The 23,394-nt window shown below is 38.4% G+C and overlaps 1 protein-coding gene across 1 annotated transcript in view; it reads right to left on the bottom strand.

Annotated features, from left to right (window-relative positions):
- DNAH11 (dynein axonemal heavy chain 11) overlaps positions 1-23,394 on the bottom strand; it is a 306,796-nt gene that overhangs the window by 210,572 nt on the left and 72,830 nt on the right. The window contains exons 24-27 of the mRNA XM_036864125.1: positions 22,378-22,602; positions 21,206-21,297; positions 19,495-19,621; positions 1,180-1,329 (exon numbers count right to left, since the gene is read on the bottom strand). Coding sequence (XP_036720020.1) covers positions 1,180-1,329; positions 19,495-19,621; positions 21,206-21,297; positions 22,378-22,602 — 594 coding nt within the window. The remainder of the gene's footprint in view (positions 1-1,179; positions 1,330-19,494; positions 19,622-21,205; positions 21,298-22,377; positions 22,603-23,394) is intronic.

Raw genomic sequence — 23,394 nt, 5'->3', positions numbered from 1 at the left:
TAAAGTAAAAGCATCTTTTTATAAAACAGGCAATTAGAGGGTAAATGTGCTACATGCCCAAAAGTCTCTAGCATAAGTTGCTTATATAAAATAAGTTAGAGCACTGTGAAAACTTTCAGTACCAAGGGTTCCTGCTACTGACACCCACATCTATGGTTGGACTGTCCTCCTCCTGGGCACTATGCCAATCAGCTAGCAGTCTGCCGGGGGGAGGCAGACAGCAACACACTTTTGTCAAGATAGTTTATGGTGACTTTTTCTAATCATTGTAATAATATCCTAAAGAGCCCCAGAGATCACAAATACACTTTAATCAAAGTATTCCACCATCTGCTTCCCCTGCATTTGGCAGGATTTTTCTGGTACAATATTAAAAAGCAACAGAGAGGAATAAAGAAAACCCTTGTAAAAAAAAGGTTGCCATCACATTTCTGCAAGGGACCCTTTAAGGAACCCCCTGCCTCAACCTAAACTGTTCTGTAATAGAGGCTACTGTCTCAGTTACCCTGTGGATTAACTCAAGCTATATAAGCATCGTAGTAAAAAGATGCAGTTCCTCTGAATCATCTGAAAACACCAAGAGCTGCTTCCTAAATCGTTAAGAGCCATTCTTACAGATAACTGTTAAGAATATGTTTGAGGTGTTTGGCTGTGAGAGAAGAGAGTATGTTAACTGTCTGTGCACACGGTAATTAGTGTACATGACATTAGCTAAGCGGACTCAATCAACTTTATTTACGAGCAGCCATTTACAACACCCACGTCAGAATCCTGAACCACAGCCTCTTTAGAACGTGCTTCATTGCAAGGTGCTGCTTCACCCTAACCCTTCCCTGTACTCTGAGCAGGGGTGAAAACAATATGCTCTGTAAGAGATTCAGTCACTGGGTGGCATGTGCTACTAATTCTGGGGTTTACTCGTTCAGTCTGTGACAGTCCCTCCCGTCTGGCTCAACTGTGAGCAAGCCTGAGCTCCTGCAGGGTGCTGAAGCCTGATAATCAGAGTGGGAAGCACGGCAGAGGAGCCCTCTGTCACACCGGACACAGGTAAACGGGAATCTCTGAGCACAAAACTAACCGGAGCCTCATTTGCCATGAGTTGATTTTTTCTTGTTCAACTTTTAAAAATTATCCCCCCAATACTTCTCTGGCATAGAGAACCTCATAAGCAAATCTTACATGGCCTATGCATTCACACTCAGCTGGGAATGGCACGTATTCCTTTTCTTTGCTGTACATTCCGACGGCCCTGCGCGCGGAAACATCCTGATGGTCTTCAAACTGCAGATCTACAATGCTGTCAAAGAGTTTGGAAAGGTGGTGTGTAACCTAAGACAAGATAATAAGAAGAGATAAGAGCATTTCTTACTGGATATGTATTCTGGTAATCTACAGATGTGGCTAAATGAATTCACAAAACTGTCTTTATATCGTTACAGAGATGCCTCAAAATGTCTTTCTTCCAAATAAAAATCACTTCTTCAATTCCAGAGTTTGAAATGACCCAGATGGAGAAGTGGCCAGGCACTCTGATCACATCGTCAGGTGTTGGGAGGTGAATACTTAGCCTGCTAGGTTATCTATTCTCTCCTTAAAGGCTGGAGACTTACCAACTTCTCTATCTGTACCATATTCCTGTAGCAATCATCCTGCTGGGAATTTTGTGGTCAGGTTATTAAAATTCAGACATGGTATTTTACTTACACCATAAAAGACCTTGTATTGTTTAAAAACAAAAAGCTGTGTTAAAATATTTGAAATGAAAAATGTAAATTAGATACAGTCTTATTCTTGGGTCAAGTCCTATGTTACTGTGCACTTGCTTTGCTATTTACATGAGCCCCAGAGCATATTTGTTACATAAGAAAGGTGAATGGGATGCCCCCATTTTCACTGACAAAGAAATTGAAGGTAAAGTATTAGGTGACTTCATCAAGTTGACACTGCTAAGAATAAGTGGCAGTTAGATCTTAAACCTCCAAGTCCAAGCCACATCTACAAATTTCAAACTCTTTGAGCATCATAACCTTTTACATCGTAAGTTGTGGGATCTCCAAAAGAGCCCCCAGTAAATAGCATACTGAACCCTGTGCAGGTTCTGGACTCCTTGAAAAATAAAATCAAGTTAAAAAGACAAAGAGCAGCCCTTGTTCTGCTAGAGGCCAGTTCAGAGATGAAAGCCCAACTGGCCTCCAAACAGAACACAAGAATCAATAAGACTTATCCATCTGGTCATATCAGCACAGACCGAGACCGGCCTCTCCACCCAGCAGGACTGGCAAGGAGGAAAGGAAAGGAGTTCTGCAGGCTATCAGTCAGGCAAGCCGCTCTACCTCCCCCTTGGGTGGACGGAACAAAGGGCGGAGTGGAACAAAGGGCGGAGTGTACCACAGGAAGTGTCAGGAATGGGAACAAGCGCTCCCTCCTTACACTTGGCAAAACTATTGTAAAACCTGAGAAGTGGGAAACAGGTTGGTGATTCCTCAAAAAGTTCACTATAAACTTGTCATAGGACCCAATAATTCCACTCCTAGATATATACCCCAAATTATTGAAAACATGTACTCAAATACTTGTACAAAAGTTCAGAGCAGTATTATTCACAGCAGCCAAAAGGTGGAACCAACCTAAATGTCCATTGACGGATGAATGGACACATTGTGCATTGTGCCATATCCATACAATGGAATATTGTTCAACCATCAAAAGGAAGGAACTACCGGTACACTCTACAACATGGATGAACTCTGAAAACATCATGCTACGTGAAAGAAGCCAGTCACAAAAGATCATATAGTGTATGATTCCATGTACATGAAATGGCCACAATAGGTAAATCCACAGAAACAGAAAGCAGACTGATGGCTAGTAGGAGACAGGGGGACGAGGGAATGCACGATGACTTCTTAATGGGCATGAGGTTTTATTGTGGGGTGATGAAAATATTTTGGAACTAGATAGAAGTGATGGATGCACAACATTGTGAACAGACAAAATGCCAATGAATCATACACTTTAAAATGGCTAATTTTATGTTACCTGAATTTCACCTCAATAAAAAAACAATAATAAAAAGTGCTGGTAACCAGAAGACAGTGTCAAGCTATAGAACATTTCCCAGCCATCTCTGCAATGACTTTTTCTTGAAATACAGTTTAACTGGACTTGATAACTATCCCAATAGCAGCTTCTACAAACAACAGCAACCTGACTAAATTTCCCATATGAAAAGACAAATACCAATATTGGTAGGGAACTCCTTAAGGGTGATTTAATCTTTGAAGCTTTTAGCCTTAACATTTTTGCTGTATTCACAGTTTTAGTACTGAAGAAAATCACAGCAGGGAATCTTCCGAGTTTAAAACAGATGAGTTTTTGAGACTCTCACTTTCAGTGGAGACAGAGTGGTAGCTGATGATCACTGCTTGGGTTATCACAGTCTCCCACATCCCTGTACATAACCCACAGGACATGATACACAGAAAGTATCTCCACTCCTCTAACGACTCGCTGTCACAGCTGAAGCGGCCAGGAAGTGCACAGATGTTTAATGGCTTCTACTGTGTAATGGGCTTAATCAGGTACAAATAATAGTCAGGTACAAAGCTGCGGGATAAATGAGACCTCAACCATCAGACACCCTCACACATCATTGTTTTTGTGAGGAAAGCATTTCAAAAGAACTCCTAGTCCTCTAGTCACTCAGTGTGTGACCAGGAAACGCAAACCCCACGGCTTGATGTTCTCCCATGACTTATACCTGGCGTGTTGGAAGTTGGATATTTTCCTATTCTGCCTTCCATTTAGAGCTTCTGAGAGAACAGGACCATTTTTTTAAACTAACAAGGATGCTGTTGACCTCAGATTTGTTCCATTTCTAATGATATCCCTTTGTACCTGTTAACACAAAATTAAAATTCCTTTTTCCTAGTCTGGTCTTTGGAAAGACTTATTTTACAGTTTAAAAAATACATAAAAACTAATGCCTCAGAGCCCCCCTCTTTGTACCACACTAAAGAAACAGAATGGATTTGAACACTACAAACCATGAAATTCAATAATTTCGTTGTATCTTGAGTAGGTTTCTAAAAGGTTAGCAACAAAAATTGAAATGCTGTTCCACTGGTTTACAGTAAATCAGGTGCATCCACCCACCGGTGTGTAGACAGACAGGCAGCCCCGGCTTCGCACAGTAGTGCGAGATCGTAAAAACAACCATGCAACCTCCACAATCAATGGGCAAACTTACGATTGTGCTTTGGCCGTTAAAAATTTTCGTTAAAACATTAAAATCCCTCTCACTCTTGGTAATAGAAGTACAGAGAAATAAAAAGTGTACACTAATACTTAGTACACTAACTTAAAATACTAAAAAAAATTTTTAATTAAGTGTTTTACTACCTCTTATAGGAAACTTATCAAGAGTAGTTCGAACAGTGCTTGCCTCCTTCTTCTCACCTTGTAACTTAAAATACTGAGCGAGCACCTTCCCTATGCTTTGTGCAGTCGCCACATTCCTTTGGAAGTTTGGATTGGCTGCCAACATTTCATCCTTTGAGGTCTCCATGTCCTGATATTTCTGAGAGTTTCTTTAATGTCGAATTTTTTTTTTTCTGGTATCACTTCCTCTAGGACATCTTCATCCTTTTTGTCACAACCAGTGTTTCATTTATATCAATGAGTTCATTTTCACTATAATCCCGCTGGCTGCATATCTAGAATCTCTCAAATGGTGTAGTGTCATTTCCACAGTCACCTTTCTCTCCCATAGCTACATCTACGATTCAAAATTTCACATCTAGCGTTATCAATTTCACTTCATTGCTATACTATCAACTTCATTACTAACTCCCTCTTTTGAAGGTTTATTTTTGTAAACCGTCATGTGGGTTCTTCACTGGGGACAGGTGGTAACACACTACGTTCTTTGCTGATTATGTCAGAATCAAACAACAAATGTGTGACAGCCAACCACAGACAGACTTTGGAAAGGTGGTGACGTACTGGTCAGATGTACATCTGTTACTGACGTGGAGATTTTTGTGGACTGAGGATCCAGCAAAGAAGTTTGTGCCTCTCGAGATCACTCACAGTTAACACACCGTAGTATGTGAAATTTGAAACCATGTTATTGGGGGAACAGAGTTAACCAATCATTTGTACTGAAATTCGTATTTTTCAGGTCTGGTGCACAGGGGAGCTGCCTTTTTTAAAGAGCTTACAATACTATCTACCTGTAAATAAAGTCAAAAATATTACTCATTACTAGGTAATTTTATAATGTAATGCAAACTAAACTCAGCAATCAGATCAGCAGTCTACCCTATGTTCACCTAGAAAAGAAAGGGAAGAAAACGAAATCATATGCTTCTACATTGCTTCTATGTATATCTTCCATGTATTGCTATGTCCCAGTTTCCCTGTATGGCTACTATAACATTCACAAAGCTTACCCCTTGCTTTTTGCCTATATCTCATTCCATATTTGCCCCCATCTATGAAGATCTGCTGCTTAGTTAACTGAGATAAAATAGACACAAAGTCCTAATATCACATCCTGCATGATGAAACACCTCAGGATTCATTCATATGTAGTCATTACTCATTTATACATAATGATGGTAATACTCATGATAGTATTTGTGAGAAGATAAGTAATGGTCCCAAAATGTAGGCAGTCCTGTCTATTGGTGAATATTATCCCCTAGAACAAGGGAAAAATGAGTCCTTTATATTTACATGTACAAAATTTAAGTCTGTCACAATGTTGAATAGTTTATTGTTGTGCTTTACATTTTTAATAATACGCATTATAGGTGACATATAGGAGGAAATGGACATACAACATTGTTGAAAGTCTAAATATGCAAAAACTTTCTAGAAGGTGGTTAAATCAGTTATAGCACTTTCATATAATGAAAACTTTTATCGACATTAATCATCATATTGTAGAAGAATATTTCAATTTTCATTAAGTATATATGTTCTTACCTACACAAACACAGACATAAAAAGAAAAACTATAATCACTCAAAAATAGCATCTAGGAGTATGTTATTCTGATCTTTAGTATTTTTAAATTTTTCAAATTTTCAATAGTGAACATGCAATTATATAATTCAGAAAGACTAAATTTGTTATAAGTTTTGTAAACCATTATAGCCAATCCTAGGTATCGGGTATTACTTGGTTTGCTTTTACCAAAAATAAAATCATAGTATACATAATATTTTGCAATTTGATTTTTCACTAATTAATATAACTTGGACATACCTATATTATCAGTGCTGATTCTGTATTTCTTCCTTAACATTTTTAGCATGTGTATGTAAATATATATAGATATGCTGACAATACAAACTCTTGAGTTTTTAAATAACCTTATGAAAATTTAAACAGAGAGAAAAGTGAAAAAAAATCACGTGTGTACAGCTTAATAAATTTTAGCAAAGTGAACAAAACTCTTGTAACCACTGAGACAATTAAGAAACTGAATACACCTGAACCCAAAAAAAATCCTCATGGCTCAGGTCAGTCACTAGTCCCTCCTCTCAAAAATGGACATTACCTAATAAAGCCCATATAAGACAAACCCACAGCTAACATCACTCTCAATGGTGAAAAGGTGAAAGCATTCCCTCTAAGATCAGGAACAAGACAAGGATGTCCACTGTTGCCACTTTTATTCAACACAGTTTTGGAAGTCTTAGCCAGGGAAATCAGAGAAGAAAAAGAAATAAAAGGAATCCAAATTGGAAAAGAAGTAAAACTGTAAGATGACATGATACTATACACAGAAAATCCTAAAGATGCTACCAGAAAACTACTAGAGCTCATCAATGAATTCAATAAAGTTGCAGGATACAAAATCAATGGAATTTCCCGGCGGTCCAGCGGTTAGGACTCCGTGCTTTCACTGCCGAGGATGCAGGTTCAATCCCTGGTTGGGGAACTGAGATCTTGCAAGCTGTGTGGCACGGCCAAAAAAAAACCCAACAACAACAAAATTGATACACAGCAATCTCTTGCATTCCTATACACTAACAATGAAAGATCAGAAAGACAAATTAAGGAAACAATCCCATTTACCGTCACATCAAAAAGAATAAAATACCTATGAATAAACCTACCTAAGGAGGCAAAAGACTTGTACTACGAAACCTGTAAGACACTAATGAAAGAAATCAAAGATGACACAAACAGATGGAAAGATATACCATGCTCTTGGATTGGAAGAATCAACATTGTGAAAATGACTATACTACCCAAAGCAATCAACAGATTCAGTGCAATCCTTATCAAATGACCAATGGCATTCTTCACGGAACTAGAAGAAAAAAATTTTAAATTTGTATGGAAACACAAAAGACCCCGAATAGCCAAAGCAATCCTGAGAAAGAAAAATGGAGCTGGAGGAATCAGGCTGCCTGACTTCAGACTATACTACAAAGCTACAGTAATCAAGACAATATGGTACTGGCACAAAAACAGAAATATAGATCAATGGAACAGGATAGAAAGCACAGAAATAAACCCACGCACCTATGGTCAATTAATCTTTGACAAAGGAGGCAAGAATATACAATGGAGAAAAGACAGTCTCTTCAATAAGCAGTGTTGGGAAAACTGGACAGCTACATGTAAAAGAATGAAATTAAAACATTCTCTAACACCACACACAAAAATAAACTCAAAATGGATCAAAGACCTAAATGTAAGGCTGGACACTATAAAACTCTGAGAAGAAAACGTAGGCAAAACACTCTCTGACATAAATTGCAGCAATATCTTTTTGGATCCACCTCCTACAGTAATGAAAATAAAAACAAAAATAAACGAATGGGATCTAATTAAACTTAAAGACTTGTGCACAGCAAAGAAAACCATAAACAAAACAAAAGGACAACCCACAGAATGGGAGAAAATATTTGCAAACGAAGTGATCGACAAGGGGTTAATCTCCAAAATACATAAATAGCTCATGCAGCTCTATGTCAAAAAAACACAAACAACCCAATCAAAAAACGGGCATACAACCTAAATAGACATTTCTCCAAAGAAGACATACAGATGGCCAAGAGGCACATGAAAAACTGCTCAATGCCACTCATTATTAGAGAAATGCAAATCAAAACTACAGTGAGGTATCACCTCACACCGGTTAGAATGGGCATCATCAAAAAGTCTACAAACAAGAAATGCTGGAGAGGGTGTGGAGAAAAGGGAACCCTCCTACACTGTTGGTGGAAATGTAAATTGGTACAACCACTATGGAGAACAGTATGGCAGTACCTTAAAAAACTAAAAATAGAACTACCATATGATCCAGCAATCCCACTCCTGCGCATATACCTGGAGAAAACCATAATTCGAAAAATACATGCACTCCATTGTTCATTGCAGCTCTATTTACAACAGCCAAGACATGGAAGCAACCTAAATGTCCATCGACAGAGGAATGGATAAAGAATATGTGGTACAGATGTACAATGGAATAGTACTCAGCCATATAAAAAGAACCAAAATAATGTCATTTGCAGCAACACAGATGGACCTAGAGATTATCATACTAACTGAAGTAAATCAGAGAAAGACAAATATCATATGATAGCACTCATATGTGGAATCTAAATTTTTTCTTTTTAAAAAATTTTTATTGAAGTATAGTTGATTTACAATGTTGTGTTACTTTCTGCTGTACAGCACTGTGAATCAGTTATACATATACATATGTCACTCTTTTTTAGACACCTTTTCCATGTAGGTCATTACAGAGTATTGAGTAGAGTTCCCTGTGCTATACAGTAGGTTCTTATTAGTTATCTATTTTATATATAGTAGTATGTATATGTCAATCCCAATCTCACAATTTATCCCTCCTCCCCTTTCCTCCCTGGTAACCATAAAATTGTTTTCTACATCTATAAGTGGAATCTAATTTTTAAAAAATGATACAAACGAACTTATTTACAAAACAGAAACAGACTCACAGGTATTGAAATCATGCCTATGGTTACCAAAGGGGAAAAATGGTGGGGGAGGAATAAATCAGGAACTTGGGAGTAACATATGGACACTACTATATATAAAATAGGTAACCAAAAAGGACCCACTGTATAGCACAGGGAACTCTACTCAATATTCTGTAATAATCTATATGGGAAAAAACCTGAAAAAGAATGAATATATGTATAACTGAATCACTTTGCTGTACAGCTGAAACTAACACATTATAAATCAACTATACTCTAATAAATTTTTTTTAAAAAATGGATATTACCTTTACATAAGGGGATTCATACAATATGTATTCTTGTGTCTGCCTTCTATCATTCAACATCATGTTAGTGAGGTTTATTCATGTTATTATGTATAGCACTAGTTTTCTTCTTCATTGTTATGTGGTACTCTGTTATATGAATATTACACGATATATTTACGCATTCAACTGTTCAGGGACATTTGGATTATTTCCAGTTTCGGGGTGTTATGGATAATGTAGCTATGAAAATTCTTGTCACATATTTTGGTTCACCTATGTATACATTTCTGCTGAGTATACACTAAGAAGAGGAACTGCTGGACAATAATGTATTATTATATTCAAATTTAGAAGATATTGTCAAACAGGTTTCCTGAGTGGTTGTACCAATCTACAATCACACTGGCTAGATAGGAACATTCCCATTGCTCCACATCCTTACTATTATTTAGTACTGTGAGTCTTTTTAATCTTAGGCTTTTGGTAGGTTTGATCTGGATAGCTCATCATGTGAATATATGTGTTTTTCTAATGAAAAATCATGTCAGAGTTTGAAAAAATACCTGTACAAATAGAAAAAAGAGGGGGAAATGAACACATCACTAGGCAGAGTATTTCAGCCTAGCGAAGATTCAGAAACACACCAACTCATGATATTTTCACCAGTTCTCTCACACTCATGAATGTCAAAACAATGCATAGCTAAATGAAGGTATCTTCAGGAAGAAGACAAACAAAACAAAAATAAAAAGAAAGAAAATAAAGAAAACTAGCTCCATGGATTAGTACTTGATATTTATCATTTTGGGTTTTTTTTTTGAATTTCAGGTAAAATCTTTCATATTACATCAGTAGCACATAAAGTCCTTGATATTAATGATTGTACATTCTGTACTTAGACATGTCTATGTGAATATATAACGTGCATCAACTAGTTTTTGCAGTGTAACAAACCACCTCAAAATTTAGTGGCTTAAAAAAGCAACAATTTCAGAGTTCACAATTCTGTGTCAGGACTTTTGGGTTCTCTCAGCTGGTCCCAGCTGGGCACCCTCATACCTCTGCAGTCTGCTGGTGATCGATGGCTTCTCCCATGTGTGTGATGGTTGTCCAGCTGGTGGCTTGGGTATGGGTATGTGCTTCTCCTCATCCAGCAGGCTAGCCTTGGCTTATTCATGAGGAGGTAGTCACAGGTTTCCAAAGAGCAGCAAGAGGGCAAGCCGCAGTGTACAAATACTTTTCAAGCCTCTTGCTAATGATACACTGGCCAAAACAAGTCACACAGGAAGCCAAATGGAGAAATAAGCTCTACCCCTTGATGCAAATTGCAGCTTCACATTGAAATGGCATGGATGAAGGGAGGGGAAGAATTTGTGGCCATTTTTATATTCTATGTTAAGCATTTTTCTTAGTTCTTTATGTGTTTGCTTTACTGCTTGCTCAGAAATCAAAGATATAGTACCTACTGCTTTCCCCATTTGGTATATAAGGAAACTGAGGTTCAGAAAGGTAAAGCAGTAACATAGTCAATAATCAACAGAGCCGGGATTTAAACTCATGTCTACATGATTTCAAGGTCTCTGTTCTTTCCTACTATTCTACCTTCTGATGGATGGCTAATGTGCCTATTATGTCTAGCTCCATACGGTTACCACTTCGATGATCATTTTTTTGTGTGTAGATCCAGATTTCCATCTGGTATTATCTTCCTTCTGCCTGAAGCATTTCCTTTAACATTTCTTTTATTATCAGTGTGTTGGTGATGAAATCTTTCAGCTTTTGAATGTCTGAAAACTTCCTTATTTTGCCTTCATTTAAAAAAATATTTTCACTGGGTAAAGAATTCTAGGTTGATTTTTTTTTTTCTTTCACAACTTTAAACTTGTTGGCTCCTCTGTCCGCTCAATTCTACTGTGAAGCCTTTCATCATCCTCGTGTTTGCTTCCTTGTATATAACGTCACTTTATGGATGATTTCTAGATTTCTTTGTCATTGGTTTTGGCCAATTTGAGCAAATTGGTGTAGTTTTCTTCATGTTTCTTGTTTTTGGGTTCACTGAGCTTCTTGAATCTATGGATTTCTACTTTTCATCAATTTGGAAATCTTTTGGCTGCTCTTCTGCAAATATTTTTTGTGCCTCTCTTCCTGGCCCCCACTTGGGTATTACAATTACACATATGAAACTTTGTTATTTTTTCCCTATCTCTACTTAACATTTTGAACATACAGAATACAGCTAAAACAACTTTTAATGTCCTTGTCTGTTAATTTCAACATCTGTGTCAGTTTTTTTGATTCATTGTCTCCTCAGGATGGGTCAAATACTCCTGCCTCTTCACATACCCAGTAATCTTTAATAAGACGTCAATCACTGTGACCTTCACCCTGCTTGGTACTGAATATTACGTTTACTGTATTCCTATCTTCTTGAGCTTTGTTCTGGAGTACAGTTAAATCACTTGGAAATAGTTTTATGCTTTGGTATCATGCTTTTAAGATTTGTTTCGCAGAACTAGAGTAGGATCTAATCTAGGGCTAATTATTCCCAGGGCTGATGACTCTAGGAGGCCCCTCCATGGGTCTCGGGTTCTCTCTCTACAGCTCTCCCCTCTGTGGCACTCTGTTCTGCAAACTCTCACCATTTTGGTCTCCTTAGACTCTGAGCTCTGACCCCTCAACTCAGAAAGTCCACCAGACTCTGCCTGGTTGCCCCACCCTGTGCCCTGCCTGGAAACTCTCTCAAGGAAGCAAACTGGAACCATCACATAGCTCATTTCCTTTGTTCCTATTCCATCATGAATCACTATTGCTTTTTGATTCTCTGGATAATATCTTCCTTGGTGGAGCCTGACTCCAGTTTTTATTTTTCATTTTGTTTCTCTCTTTCTTTCCTGCTCCATGATACTATGAAAGCTCCGGTCACATTTTCAGACTCTTGCTCACATCTTACTATCAAATGTCATAGGGGGAACAGCAGTAGCATATGTCCGGCAAATCTCTCCATGGTTTCCTTCTTCTCAGATCTCGGCTCCTGAAATCTTGACTCTGTAGTCAAATGCTCTACCCCTGAGCTATACATCCCTGAAATTTTGACTTTGATGCTCTTTAAGCACTCCTCCATGCATTTAAACAGATCTACTTAACTATTTTATCCAGCTTTTCTAGTTGGTCCCAGAAGGAATAGTACTCTGTTAAAAGCTAATTAGTGGGCTTCCCTGGTGGTGCAGTGGTTGAGAATCTGCCTGCCAATGCAGGGGACACGGGTTCAAGCCCTGGTCTGGGAAGATCCCACATGCCGCGGAGCAACTGGGCCCGTGAGCCACAACTACTGAGCCTGCGCATCTGGAGCCTGTGCTCCGCAACAAGAAGAGGCCCGCGATGTGAGAGGCCCACGCACCGCGATGAAGAGTGGCCCCCGCTCGCCGCAACTAGAGGAAGCCCACGCACAGAAACGAAGACCCAACACAGCCAAAAAATAAATTAATTAATTAATTAATTAAAAAAAAAAAAAACTAATGAGTTATAGCCAGAAGCCCTGCCCATTGAATTTAAGATGGAGCTGAACAAGCTTTATCAAGTGACATCAAACAAAGGTCAGGAGTTTCAAATTCCACAGCAAGGCCTAAAACTCCTTGGCAGCAGGACCTCAAATTTGTAAGACTGATTTAGAAACATTAAAGTGGTATTTTCATCCTACATTGTAATAACCCTGATTTTATTGTGTAACTTATAAACTGGCCGTAGAGGGAATTCCAATAAAGGAGCTCCAACAGAATTCTAAGCAGTGGCAACACATTGGCAAAATGAAAAAAAAAAATTTACATATATTGTTATACAACTTATGGTCAACCATATATTAACCATTTTGCAAGGATAATCTCTACTGCATATATAATTTATGACATTTATTTAAAAGTTAGATTGTCTATTTTCTTGTCACACACCTAAATGCCTAAGTCCTTTGGATATAAGGCTGCCTTTACACAAAGGCATCCATTTGAAATATGACATATTCTTAGGTTATACCAAGTGGAGCTGTTCTCACTGGCAATTTCTATAATAAAGTACACTTAGATGAGCAGCTTCTATTCCTTGCTGCTCAGCTGAACATAAATAGAGACCATGGCAAGGTGTTCAAAACCATGACCATCTTCTGTATCTGTTTCCTTTTCCTGCCTCTTCCCCATTTCATCCTCAGTGCCAACCTAAACTCAAGGGCAATCCCCTCCCTCTACTGTAGGTACCTACGAGCCCTCCAACCTTCTACTCCCTATAAAAAAGTAGGGATTTTTGACCGATTTTATTTCAACTAAAAGTCATTCACTCTTGCATACAGCCAACTAACCACTTGCATCTTGAGCCATTTTCCTCTTGATCGTCTAAGAGCTACTGGTTTATTTATTTATTTTAGGTTGCGCTGCGCAGCTTGCAGGATTCCCCCCTCAGAACCCCGTGTCCGCTGCCGTGGAAGCATGGAGTCCTAACCACTGGACTGCCAGGGAATTCCCCCTCTTGACTGTCTAAGGAGGACTAATCCATGTCAAGAAGGCTGTGACACACTATGAGTGAGTGTTGAGCTGCTTCATCCTGATTCCTGAGATGCAGATGGTGAGGCACCTTCACTCTACCATGGAGATAACCAAATGGAAGCACTATCCAGCAACACACTGAGCTTGTGGGGATGCGGGGTCTTCGATATTTGCCCCCTTGAAGATCCACAAGTTCTTTTTATTACCTAATACTAAGCCCATTTCTCACAAGCACCTGTCCAAGTGCCAATATTGACAGTCTATTAAGGGTATCAGTTGAGTGCCATCTGTCTCATACTGCAATTTGGGGGATTTCTCAAAAGACAAGTTGGCAGATTTCTTCTTATATAGATTTGGTCCAATGCCACTGAAGGATATTTTTGATGCAAACATTAAACATTTCTGAGCATACATATTCCTGATCTTGTCATTTTCAAAATTGTGGCCTCAACTGCCACAGCAGTGGTTTTCTAGTAGCCACATTAAAACAAGTAAAAAGAAACAGGTGAAATTAATTCTGATGTATTTTATTTGACCTAATGTATCCAAAGTATTGTCACTTCAATATGTAATTAATAGAAAAATCACTAATGAGATATTTTACCTTCTTATCTTTAAGTCTTTGAAATCAGGTGCATATTTTACATTTACAGCTTATCTCAATTTGGATTTTTCATCAGAAATACTTGATCTGTCTTTATGTCTCCCAAAATACACAGTTGCGAAAGTAGAGTCACACTCAAGTTGTTTCAAACTTGTTTTCCAATAACTGAATCAAAGATCAGTTTTTCTAACATATTGTAGTTAAAAATTCAGCCCTCAGTTGACACATTTCAAGTGCCCAATAGCCACACATGTGGCCCATGGCTACCCCCGTCACACAACACAGACGCAGCTGATCCCATGGAAAGTGTGTCATTCTTTAGTATACCTCTATCATGGGGAAGCTTTCACTCATCATCACATAGGAGAAGGAAGAGAAAATGTGCCAACTCTTCTAGGACAAAAAGATCTTTCAAGTCACAAGGAACCAGTGGCTAAAAATACCAAGTTGTCAGCTATTTCAAGGCACCATATCACAACCTGGAAGGGCACAATGGGGCCAATTGATGTTGCTAGGGCTGACTTTAACCCTACATACATTCGTTTCATTGAAAAATACAAAAGGATGTTTTTCTAAAGTGGGGGAGAAAGCACAGAATGTTAATATTGAATCATGTGCAACTTCATAACTACTGCGCCATGACCATTAATCCTGCAAATATACCTCTAAGTCTGTATTTCCGTAAGCAACCACCAGAGGTTTTTGACCATGTAAGTTACACAGCACAGCCACATCCTCAGTCCGTTAGATAATCTATGCCACTGGGAGGTCAGGGTGAACTCTAGGAAGAGAAAAATCTTTAAAACTTGACCTTAACCAAACTTACCAACAGCTGAAAACCACTGAAGGCATTCTAGACACACTGATTTCATCACTCTGACATTCCAACTCAAGTATCTTAAATTAGGCATTGCTGCTTATAGAACACAGGATGTAGTAATATCAGACTTCCCTGGCTCATGTATTCAGGCTGATCAAATTCCACAATCAACTGCAGAAACCCTCACTTGCACCAACACTCTTAAATTGAGTGTGGCGGGTGGAGGAGGGGGGCCTGAGGAATTCAAGTCATTCACAAGATGTCAGCATGACTCATCTGCCCACAAAGGGTCATCTTTTCTGGGGCAATTGCATTGTTATCCCACAAGCTGCAGTTGCCATGTTATCTCCGTCACAGTACAGGGCACACATTCAGGATGTTAGCACAAAAGGCAGAGATGGAAAAGCTGTGTCTGGTGGCCTGAAACTGATTCTGATGATGAAAGAAAGAGTGTAGCAAGGCTAGGCCCTTTGGCATAACTGCTAAAAGCATTAACTATTCCACAGTAAATGACCAAGAGTTGAGATCATTCCTTGACTTTGCAGAACCACTGCCGGGAAAGAAGCTGACTGTGGCTCTAGATGACTCAACTCACCCTCAGCTCCTTTTCAATCCTTCACCCCAACAAGCTGCTCCCAGGTGGTATTTGCCCCTCAGAGGCAGCTAAACACTTTCGCTAATAACAAACCTTTCCTAAAAGGGTGATAGCATTTGAGGTGAAATCGAATTGTTCAACGTTTAATTCGTGTAACAAAAGGATCTCAATGAAATCCCATTTTGAGCACAATTCAAAATAATGTATCTCAACTTTCAAAATGTTTCAAAAATCGAATCATTTCAAAGCTGGCAGGTCAGGAGAACTGTGTACTGCATTTACCCTGGAGCTGCAGAGCCAGACCCCTTCAGCTGGTAAGCAGAAATACCCCACCTCCTTTTGTTGATATGACATAGACAGCACTGCTGTTGGTATTCATCAGCGTGGCTACGAGCCATTTTGGACATTCTCTATGCGGTGACTTCAATATTCAGCTACATTAAAATTTAAAATCTTTTTAATGTCTTACATTAACCTAGTCATTCATTAAAGAGTGTTACTAGTACTACTACTGAGAAATGTACCTGAGATTCAGTGTTTTAGAACTTTTCATTAAAGATGAAAAACAAAAAAATTACATGAGACTGAGTGAACTGATGAGGATGAGTATAATTTTTGTGACTTTCTGTTTGAATAAAAAAAAAAAAAATCCCACAAGGACTCAGAGGCAAAAAATATACAAATCAATTTTCACTGCAAAGGAGCTGTTACAGTGGAGGATTAGTGGACTGAATGTCAATATTATGACATAGTATGAGTGTGTTTCGTGTTTGGTAATTGCAATCATTGTTGCTTTTGTTGTGGTCATCCATGTACAATGCTTGGTGTCAGTTTATTTATCTCTTGTAAAAATAAAACACAGTGTGTGTGTGTGGAAAAAAAACAAAAAAACCAAAGAAAACCACTATGAATTAGGTAGACAGGAAGACTTCCACAATAAGTCGCACTGATATTAACAATAACACTCTGAAATATTGAAGTGATGCTGTGAAGATAAAAAGAATGATTTTAAAGGTACATCTTTTAAGTTATATATATATATATATATATATATATATATATATATATATATATAGAAAAGCAAAACCTCATCCTGTAATTTAGGAAGGATAATGAAAAAAAAAAATGTTAGCATCAGGGATGCGTATCCCTGTGAGCCAACAGGTTGTCTAAGGCATGAAGCACTTTTTGATGATTTGAAAGGACATAAAGAGAATGGGTGACAAGTGTATGTTGAGTCATCTGTTCCTCTAGCACCAGCCTAGGACTTCAAGTAAGGACAAAGAGGCATCAGGCAAGTACATGCTCTGAAGACAGCAGACAGGGCTTAGGACAGGTTGGTCCCTCCAGGGCTTGACAAGACACATCTCAATGCCCTACCATCATCTGCCTCCATACACCCCTTCTGGGAAAGTACAGCAGGGAGGAGGGGGGACAGGTGGACATCCTCACACCTGTGATTCAGCAGCCCAGAGGAGGATGCTCTGGTTTTACCTCACTCCTCCTGGGGCTTCAAGGTGAAGGGCTGTTCCCCCCATCTCCGCCCTTTAAGTTGTCCAGGGAGAGGGGTTGGAGAAACACTCACAGAAACTATGGATGCCCGCAGCCAGTGAATCTGCGATGTGTCCCTACTTCGGACATCTGTCTATGTGGAAAAGGAGGAAGAAGACATAACGAATGATGGATTACACTGCCAAGGGCAAGAACTGGAAGTGCTGAGACGGACGTGTCTCTGCAGTATATACTCCCTGGGGGGGGGGTTCCCCCTGCCCCCTGAGGACTTGCTCCTGTTCCACAAGAGACCCAGCATGTGGGTTCTGGCTGTCAAGGGTCAAGGTCGACAGCCACCGCCAAACAGAGAAGCAGGAATATGCATTAAGAAAGGGCAATGACTGACAGATGACACCCTCCCTTCCTCCCCAAGGTAAACTGATAGGGAAGAGAAATAAAAGATCCCAACTCCAAGTTCATTATGTAAAAGCCTGGTCTTGACACAGAGGTGAGGTTGGAATTTTAAACTGGATCTTGTTGAGTTGCTTTGGGTTTCTTTAATTTTTAATAATAAAAAGGGACCGGAGCATTACAGTACCTATCCAAGATGTTATAAAGGGACCTGTTACTCCATGTAAAGAGATTCAGCAGGGCACATTTGAGCTTAATAATTGTACAAAGGTAAAACTGTTTCATGTCTATATTCTGGATAATTAATACTGTTCAATAAAACAGTCACATACGTGTTTATTATGTTTAAAGAATATAAAAGAAAAACCATGTTCCTACTTACAGATTTATGCGTCTCTCTAATTTACATAGTGAAAATTCAGCATTCTAAGTATTTCAGATTTGCAAATGTTTAGGAACATGTACCTGGAATAGAATATGACATCCTCTATCTCATATGATCACCCTGGGCAGAGGGCCCATCTGCTGGTCACGAGGAAGTTCTCAGGAGATTACTGAAGCTTAAATGTGGTAGTAACTGCTATGTTTAAACTAGTTTAAAAAAAATAAAAAACCCCAAAACATCCAATTTACATGTCATTGACATAAGTGAGAGATGGAGTTACTGGGTTCCAAGTCAATCTAATTAGATGGATTTTATTTACAAAGCCATCTGGGAGTTAGCATAAATATACAAAATGATACCTGAGTGGTAATGCTGAAAATGTTGCCAAAGCTGACTAACAACTTTGCTCTTAATAGCAAGATTGTACTTGTATTGCCGACAGCAAGAACAGCCATCCATCTGAATTTAGGTCCAAAGAGAAATGATGAATGAGAGAGAAATAATCAAGATAAATACTGTGTCCAGAGAACAGTAGAATTCAGGAAACCGTAGTGTTAGGTGACACATATTCCAAAGAAAAGGGCAGAAAAATATCTAGAGCAGGAACATGGAGACAAATCCACAATGATAAAGCACAACCTTTGGCTTCCAAATAATCTGTGATATATCGTCAAGTCTAGGAGTAACTGCCTATGTCAGTTGTAACAATTCTAAGATCTAAATGGATGTGAACAACCGAACAGATATAATGAAAGGCAACATCCACTAAATGTTTAGAGGAAGGAGAGCTTCGTGATTTGCATGACGTTTGGTCTCTGATCTGTGCTCTCAGATTACAAAAGATAATAGCTGCTTTTATTTGCTTTACATATTGTCATGGGTGCTACGTTATTTTTGAATGGATAGGAGAAAATTAGAGGGTTAGGTAGAGGATGAAAATATACCAATACACCTCTGACAGCACTGAAGTCTAGTCCAGCTTCAATTATGAAGGTTACTCTGGAGTCAAGGTTGTTGTAAGAAGGTACCAGCCATGATCTCGTTCCCAGTGACCCAGTCTCCCCCAGGAAAGCTGCAAACCAGGCAATGGAGCTCCAGCCCTTGTCCCAGAATTCTGGGGGTTTGGAGCCAGTATTTCTTCCATTAACTTCTTGCAGGGCCATAAGCCTTGTACATTTGCTGTCCCTTCCTTGTATTGAGAATCAGGCAGTTACCCTTCCTAGTTCCTTGAGCACCGCTTCTAACATCCCTCTGTTGCTGCATTAAGAATTCTTATTGCATATTTTCTGGCTCCGGGCACATGTGACATGGTAGGTGGCATTTGACAATGATAAAGAAACTGTGACATTCCTTAGCTAACATAGGATAATATGAGACTCTCAAAAACAAATGTTTACCTCCATAGGTTGAGCTCCCTTTGAGAGAATGTCAAGTAAGTCTGCGGAAGAGATGAAATAGAAGCGCGGAAAAGCCACACGCTTGGTTTCCAGGTACTCAGCAAGAGCTTTTTCACAAAGAGAAAGCCTGCAGGAATGAAAAATCATTGTAAGCATATCCTGCCCATTCATTTATTAAAACGTCACCAAAACCCAGAGCCTCTCATCTGTCCATTCACCACAAGAAGCTCACCGTTTAACACGGAGCCTACCTCCTTCTCTTTGACATCATCGTCTTGTTCGTGACTCGCGTACAAGTCATGCCAAGTGGGAGGAGAAACACACACACACCCATCATTAGTTGAGACTAAATATAGATCAGACTTAAGTTGATGTTACTTGTCACTTGCCTTTTTTTTGGAGGGAAGCGTGGACATTTAAAAAAAATTTTTATTGGAGTATAGTTGATTTACAATGTTGTGTTGGTTTCAGGTGTACAGTGAAAACAGAATCAGTTATACATATACATATATCCACTCTTTTTTAGATTCTTTTCCCATATAGGCCATTACAGAGTACTGAGTAGAGCTCCCTGTGCTATACAGTATATCCTTATTAGTTATCTATTTTATATATAGTAGTATGTATATATCAATCCCAATCTCCCAGTTTTTCCCACCCCCCCTTACCCCCTGGTAACCATAAGTTTGTTTTCTACATCTGTAACTACTTCTGTTTCTGCTTTGTAGATAAGTTCATTTTTACCCTTCTTTTAATGACATTTCTCATCAGCAGGAGAGAAGACCAGATTTGGCATCACTCGCCCTGAGCACAAAATGCTTTCCTTAACACGTAATTGGTTTAAGGCCTTCCTTTTCCCACTGAATGTCTACAAAACACAAGGAGCTTCAACTCTCTCTGGTTTTCAGAAGAGTCATAAGATCCAGAATCATTTCCACATTATTTTTCTTAGCAGAGCAGAGATGACCCAGCGGCAGAGCCCCCAAAACCCTCAAAGATCACTGACTAAGAAATAATTAACTTCTGCAGAAATCCACACTTTTAAAATTATGGCCAACTTTATCTCTAAAAAACTTCCAGATTATGAAATAATTGTATGTGATATATATTTTTATCTAGAGGACTTCTCTGCCTTGCAATAAAAAGTGATCACAATTCCGCACAAAGCTCTTCTTTTAGTGGCTGATCTGCCCATTTTTAATCAAAAGCCAGAATACCTTTATGACCACTAGCTGTTGTATAATTTTATATGAAAATTACAAATGCCCTTTAGCACAAGGATTTGAAAAATACTAACATGCTGTCTAAGGATAATTTCTAGTATAATTAAACTATATACAAAATAAAGGACTTAAAATGAGTGCAATCCCAGTTCCTAGCATACAGTAGATGCTTAATAAATATTTGCAGGATACTTTGATAAAAGAATTGATTAAACAATCATGCTGATTCTCTTGATAATAGGATATTCTAATTTTACTATAATGATATTCCTTTTTGGAAAACAGAAATATAGTTCGACCTATTTCCATTAACTCACAAAATATATGTACCACCTAATATGTATAAGGCAACTAGACAACTATAAGCAAAATCATAAAGTAATTTAGTAGAGGTTGTACCTACAATAAATTGGTGTTAAATACTATTAGATATTCAAAAGAAATCTCAGAAGTATAACAAATTGATCACTTTGTAGTTTTATTCTTACCTGTACTGTAAATCTTTAAGTTCTTCATAGAGGTTAGGTCTGCATGTTGCTTCTAAAACATTTTTTATTTTAGCTGTCCTGAACATTAACTCCTGAGTGAAAGTAAAACATGGAGCCATTGATATTAGAAATTACTTTTCTAAATTTTTCATCCATTTAGTGAATTAAAAAGTGAAGAACAATCAAACTACAAGAAAGCAAGATAAATGAGATTTCTAACACCATGTCTGTTCTGCTTTTAAACTTCTAGATGAACATCAAAAACAAAGTGTAATCACATAGCTTTTATCAATATAAATTCGATAGGCATTACCACCACTCTGGGTCCAGGCAGAATTTCTCTCTTCTAAACCAAATGCACAAAAAAATAGAGACAAAGAGAACCAGAATCTTAAAGAATACATTCATATTGGAAAATGAGATGAATATGAAACAATCTACCCATTCTTTCCTCCTTAAAAGTTAAATAAAATAGAATTCCTCTGGTGTTCTGCTTTAGCTAGTAAGACGAAAATAATTCATCCCCATTTCTATATAAAAAGTAAAGCCATTATTCTCTGCTTAAAGTCTCTCAAATCATTTATTATTATTATATGTACATCTCCATGTGTTCTCTGTGGCTCTTATGAAACAAACCAGTAACTGATAGTATAACTTTGTTACTGGTTTCCCCTCCTCAGTCTCTTACTTCATGAAGATGAATCTGTCTCCCAGGCCTTACTGCTGGCGTAGGCCTCTGGGAAACATGTGGCCTGTTGCCTGGTTTTTTACGGCCCGAAGCTAAGAATGGTCTTTACATTTTTAACTAGTTGAAAAAAATCTAAAGAAGCATAATACTTTGTGACACATGAAAATAATATGGAATTCAATTTCTGGTGTCTATAAAGTTTTACTGGTACACAGCCGCACTCATCTGTCTATGTAGTGTCTGTTTTCTTACACAGGACAATGGCAGCCCTGCTGAGTTGTGACACAGACCATATACAACCACAAAGCCTAAACTATGGACTATCTGACCCTTCACAGACAAGTTTCCTGACCTTGTCTCCTGAAATTCAAATACACACATATATTTTTCACAAATACAGTACCCCAAATCATGTTTCTTTACAAGATTTTTATATTGTTTGGACAAAGTTGTTAGGATAGAAAACAGCCTTTCTTCCACGAACCTTAAATTCGGCATCTACTCCACCGAATCTTTGAGCATCTTTCACAAGCTGAATTTGAATATCTTCTGAATAAACAAAGATGCTTTCTAGGTGAGACCAAGTGCGCTGTACTTCCATCCAAGCAAAGATGACCGAATCTGCTGTGTTTAATTTGTTTTGCCAGCTTATGACTTGCTCAATGAAATATTCCACATACTTGCTTTGAAGCAGAGTCTGTAACTGAACCTAAAAGAAAGGCAAAGAATTTCAAATACCATCTAAATTGGTAGTCTGTAAGCACCATGAGGGAGCACACCTCTTCTGTTTATTGCTGGATTCCTAGGACCTAGCACACGATACATGCTACAGGCATTCAGTAAGTATTTGCTAAGTGAGTGAATTAATGGCATTAAATATTACATAATAACATGTTTCTTCCAAAAGGAAAAAGACAAATATAAGCAACTACATGTAATGTGTCTTCTAGAAGAAGGCCACGTATCTCTTTGAAGGCAGGAAAAACTACTGTGCACCAGGGTGCAGCTTTAGGAATTAAACTTTATTCTTTCATCCTCTCTCACTCTTCTTGGGGTCTCTGCCTATTAATCATTCTAAGGTTATGGGTCTTTTTTTTCAATATTGAAAGTACGAAACAAACTTCCTTCCAGTTTGCTAAGACCTCAAGCTCCTGTTTTCCTCCCCTTTGAGTTTACTACCAAACTTTGCAGCCTTCCTAACACCAAGCCTTGCTTTAATGTTGTGCAGTTCAGTGAGCACTTCCCATCATTCTCTGACACTGAAATTTCAGGACGTCACTGAGAACAGCTCCTTTTCATCCTCCTTCATCTCTAAGTGTTTAATACCTTTGACTATTCTTTCCCCCCCCCAGCTTTATTGAAATATTATTGACATATAGCATTGTGTAAGTGTAAAGTGTACGATGTGATGATTTGATACATGTATATATTGTGAAATGGTTACCACAATAAGTTTATACCTCCACAACCCATGTAATTGCCGTGTGTGTGTGCGTGTGTG

This window comes from Balaenoptera musculus, chromosome 9 (genome assembly GCF_009873245.2).
Source record: "Balaenoptera musculus isolate JJ_BM4_2016_0621 chromosome 9, mBalMus1.pri.v3, whole genome shotgun sequence".
NCBI classification, from domain to species: domain Eukaryota; kingdom Metazoa; phylum Chordata; class Mammalia; order Artiodactyla; family Balaenopteridae; genus Balaenoptera; species Balaenoptera musculus.
The sequence above is the reverse complement of the archived record's forward strand: the minus strand, read 5'-3'. Positions and strand labels throughout refer to the sequence as shown.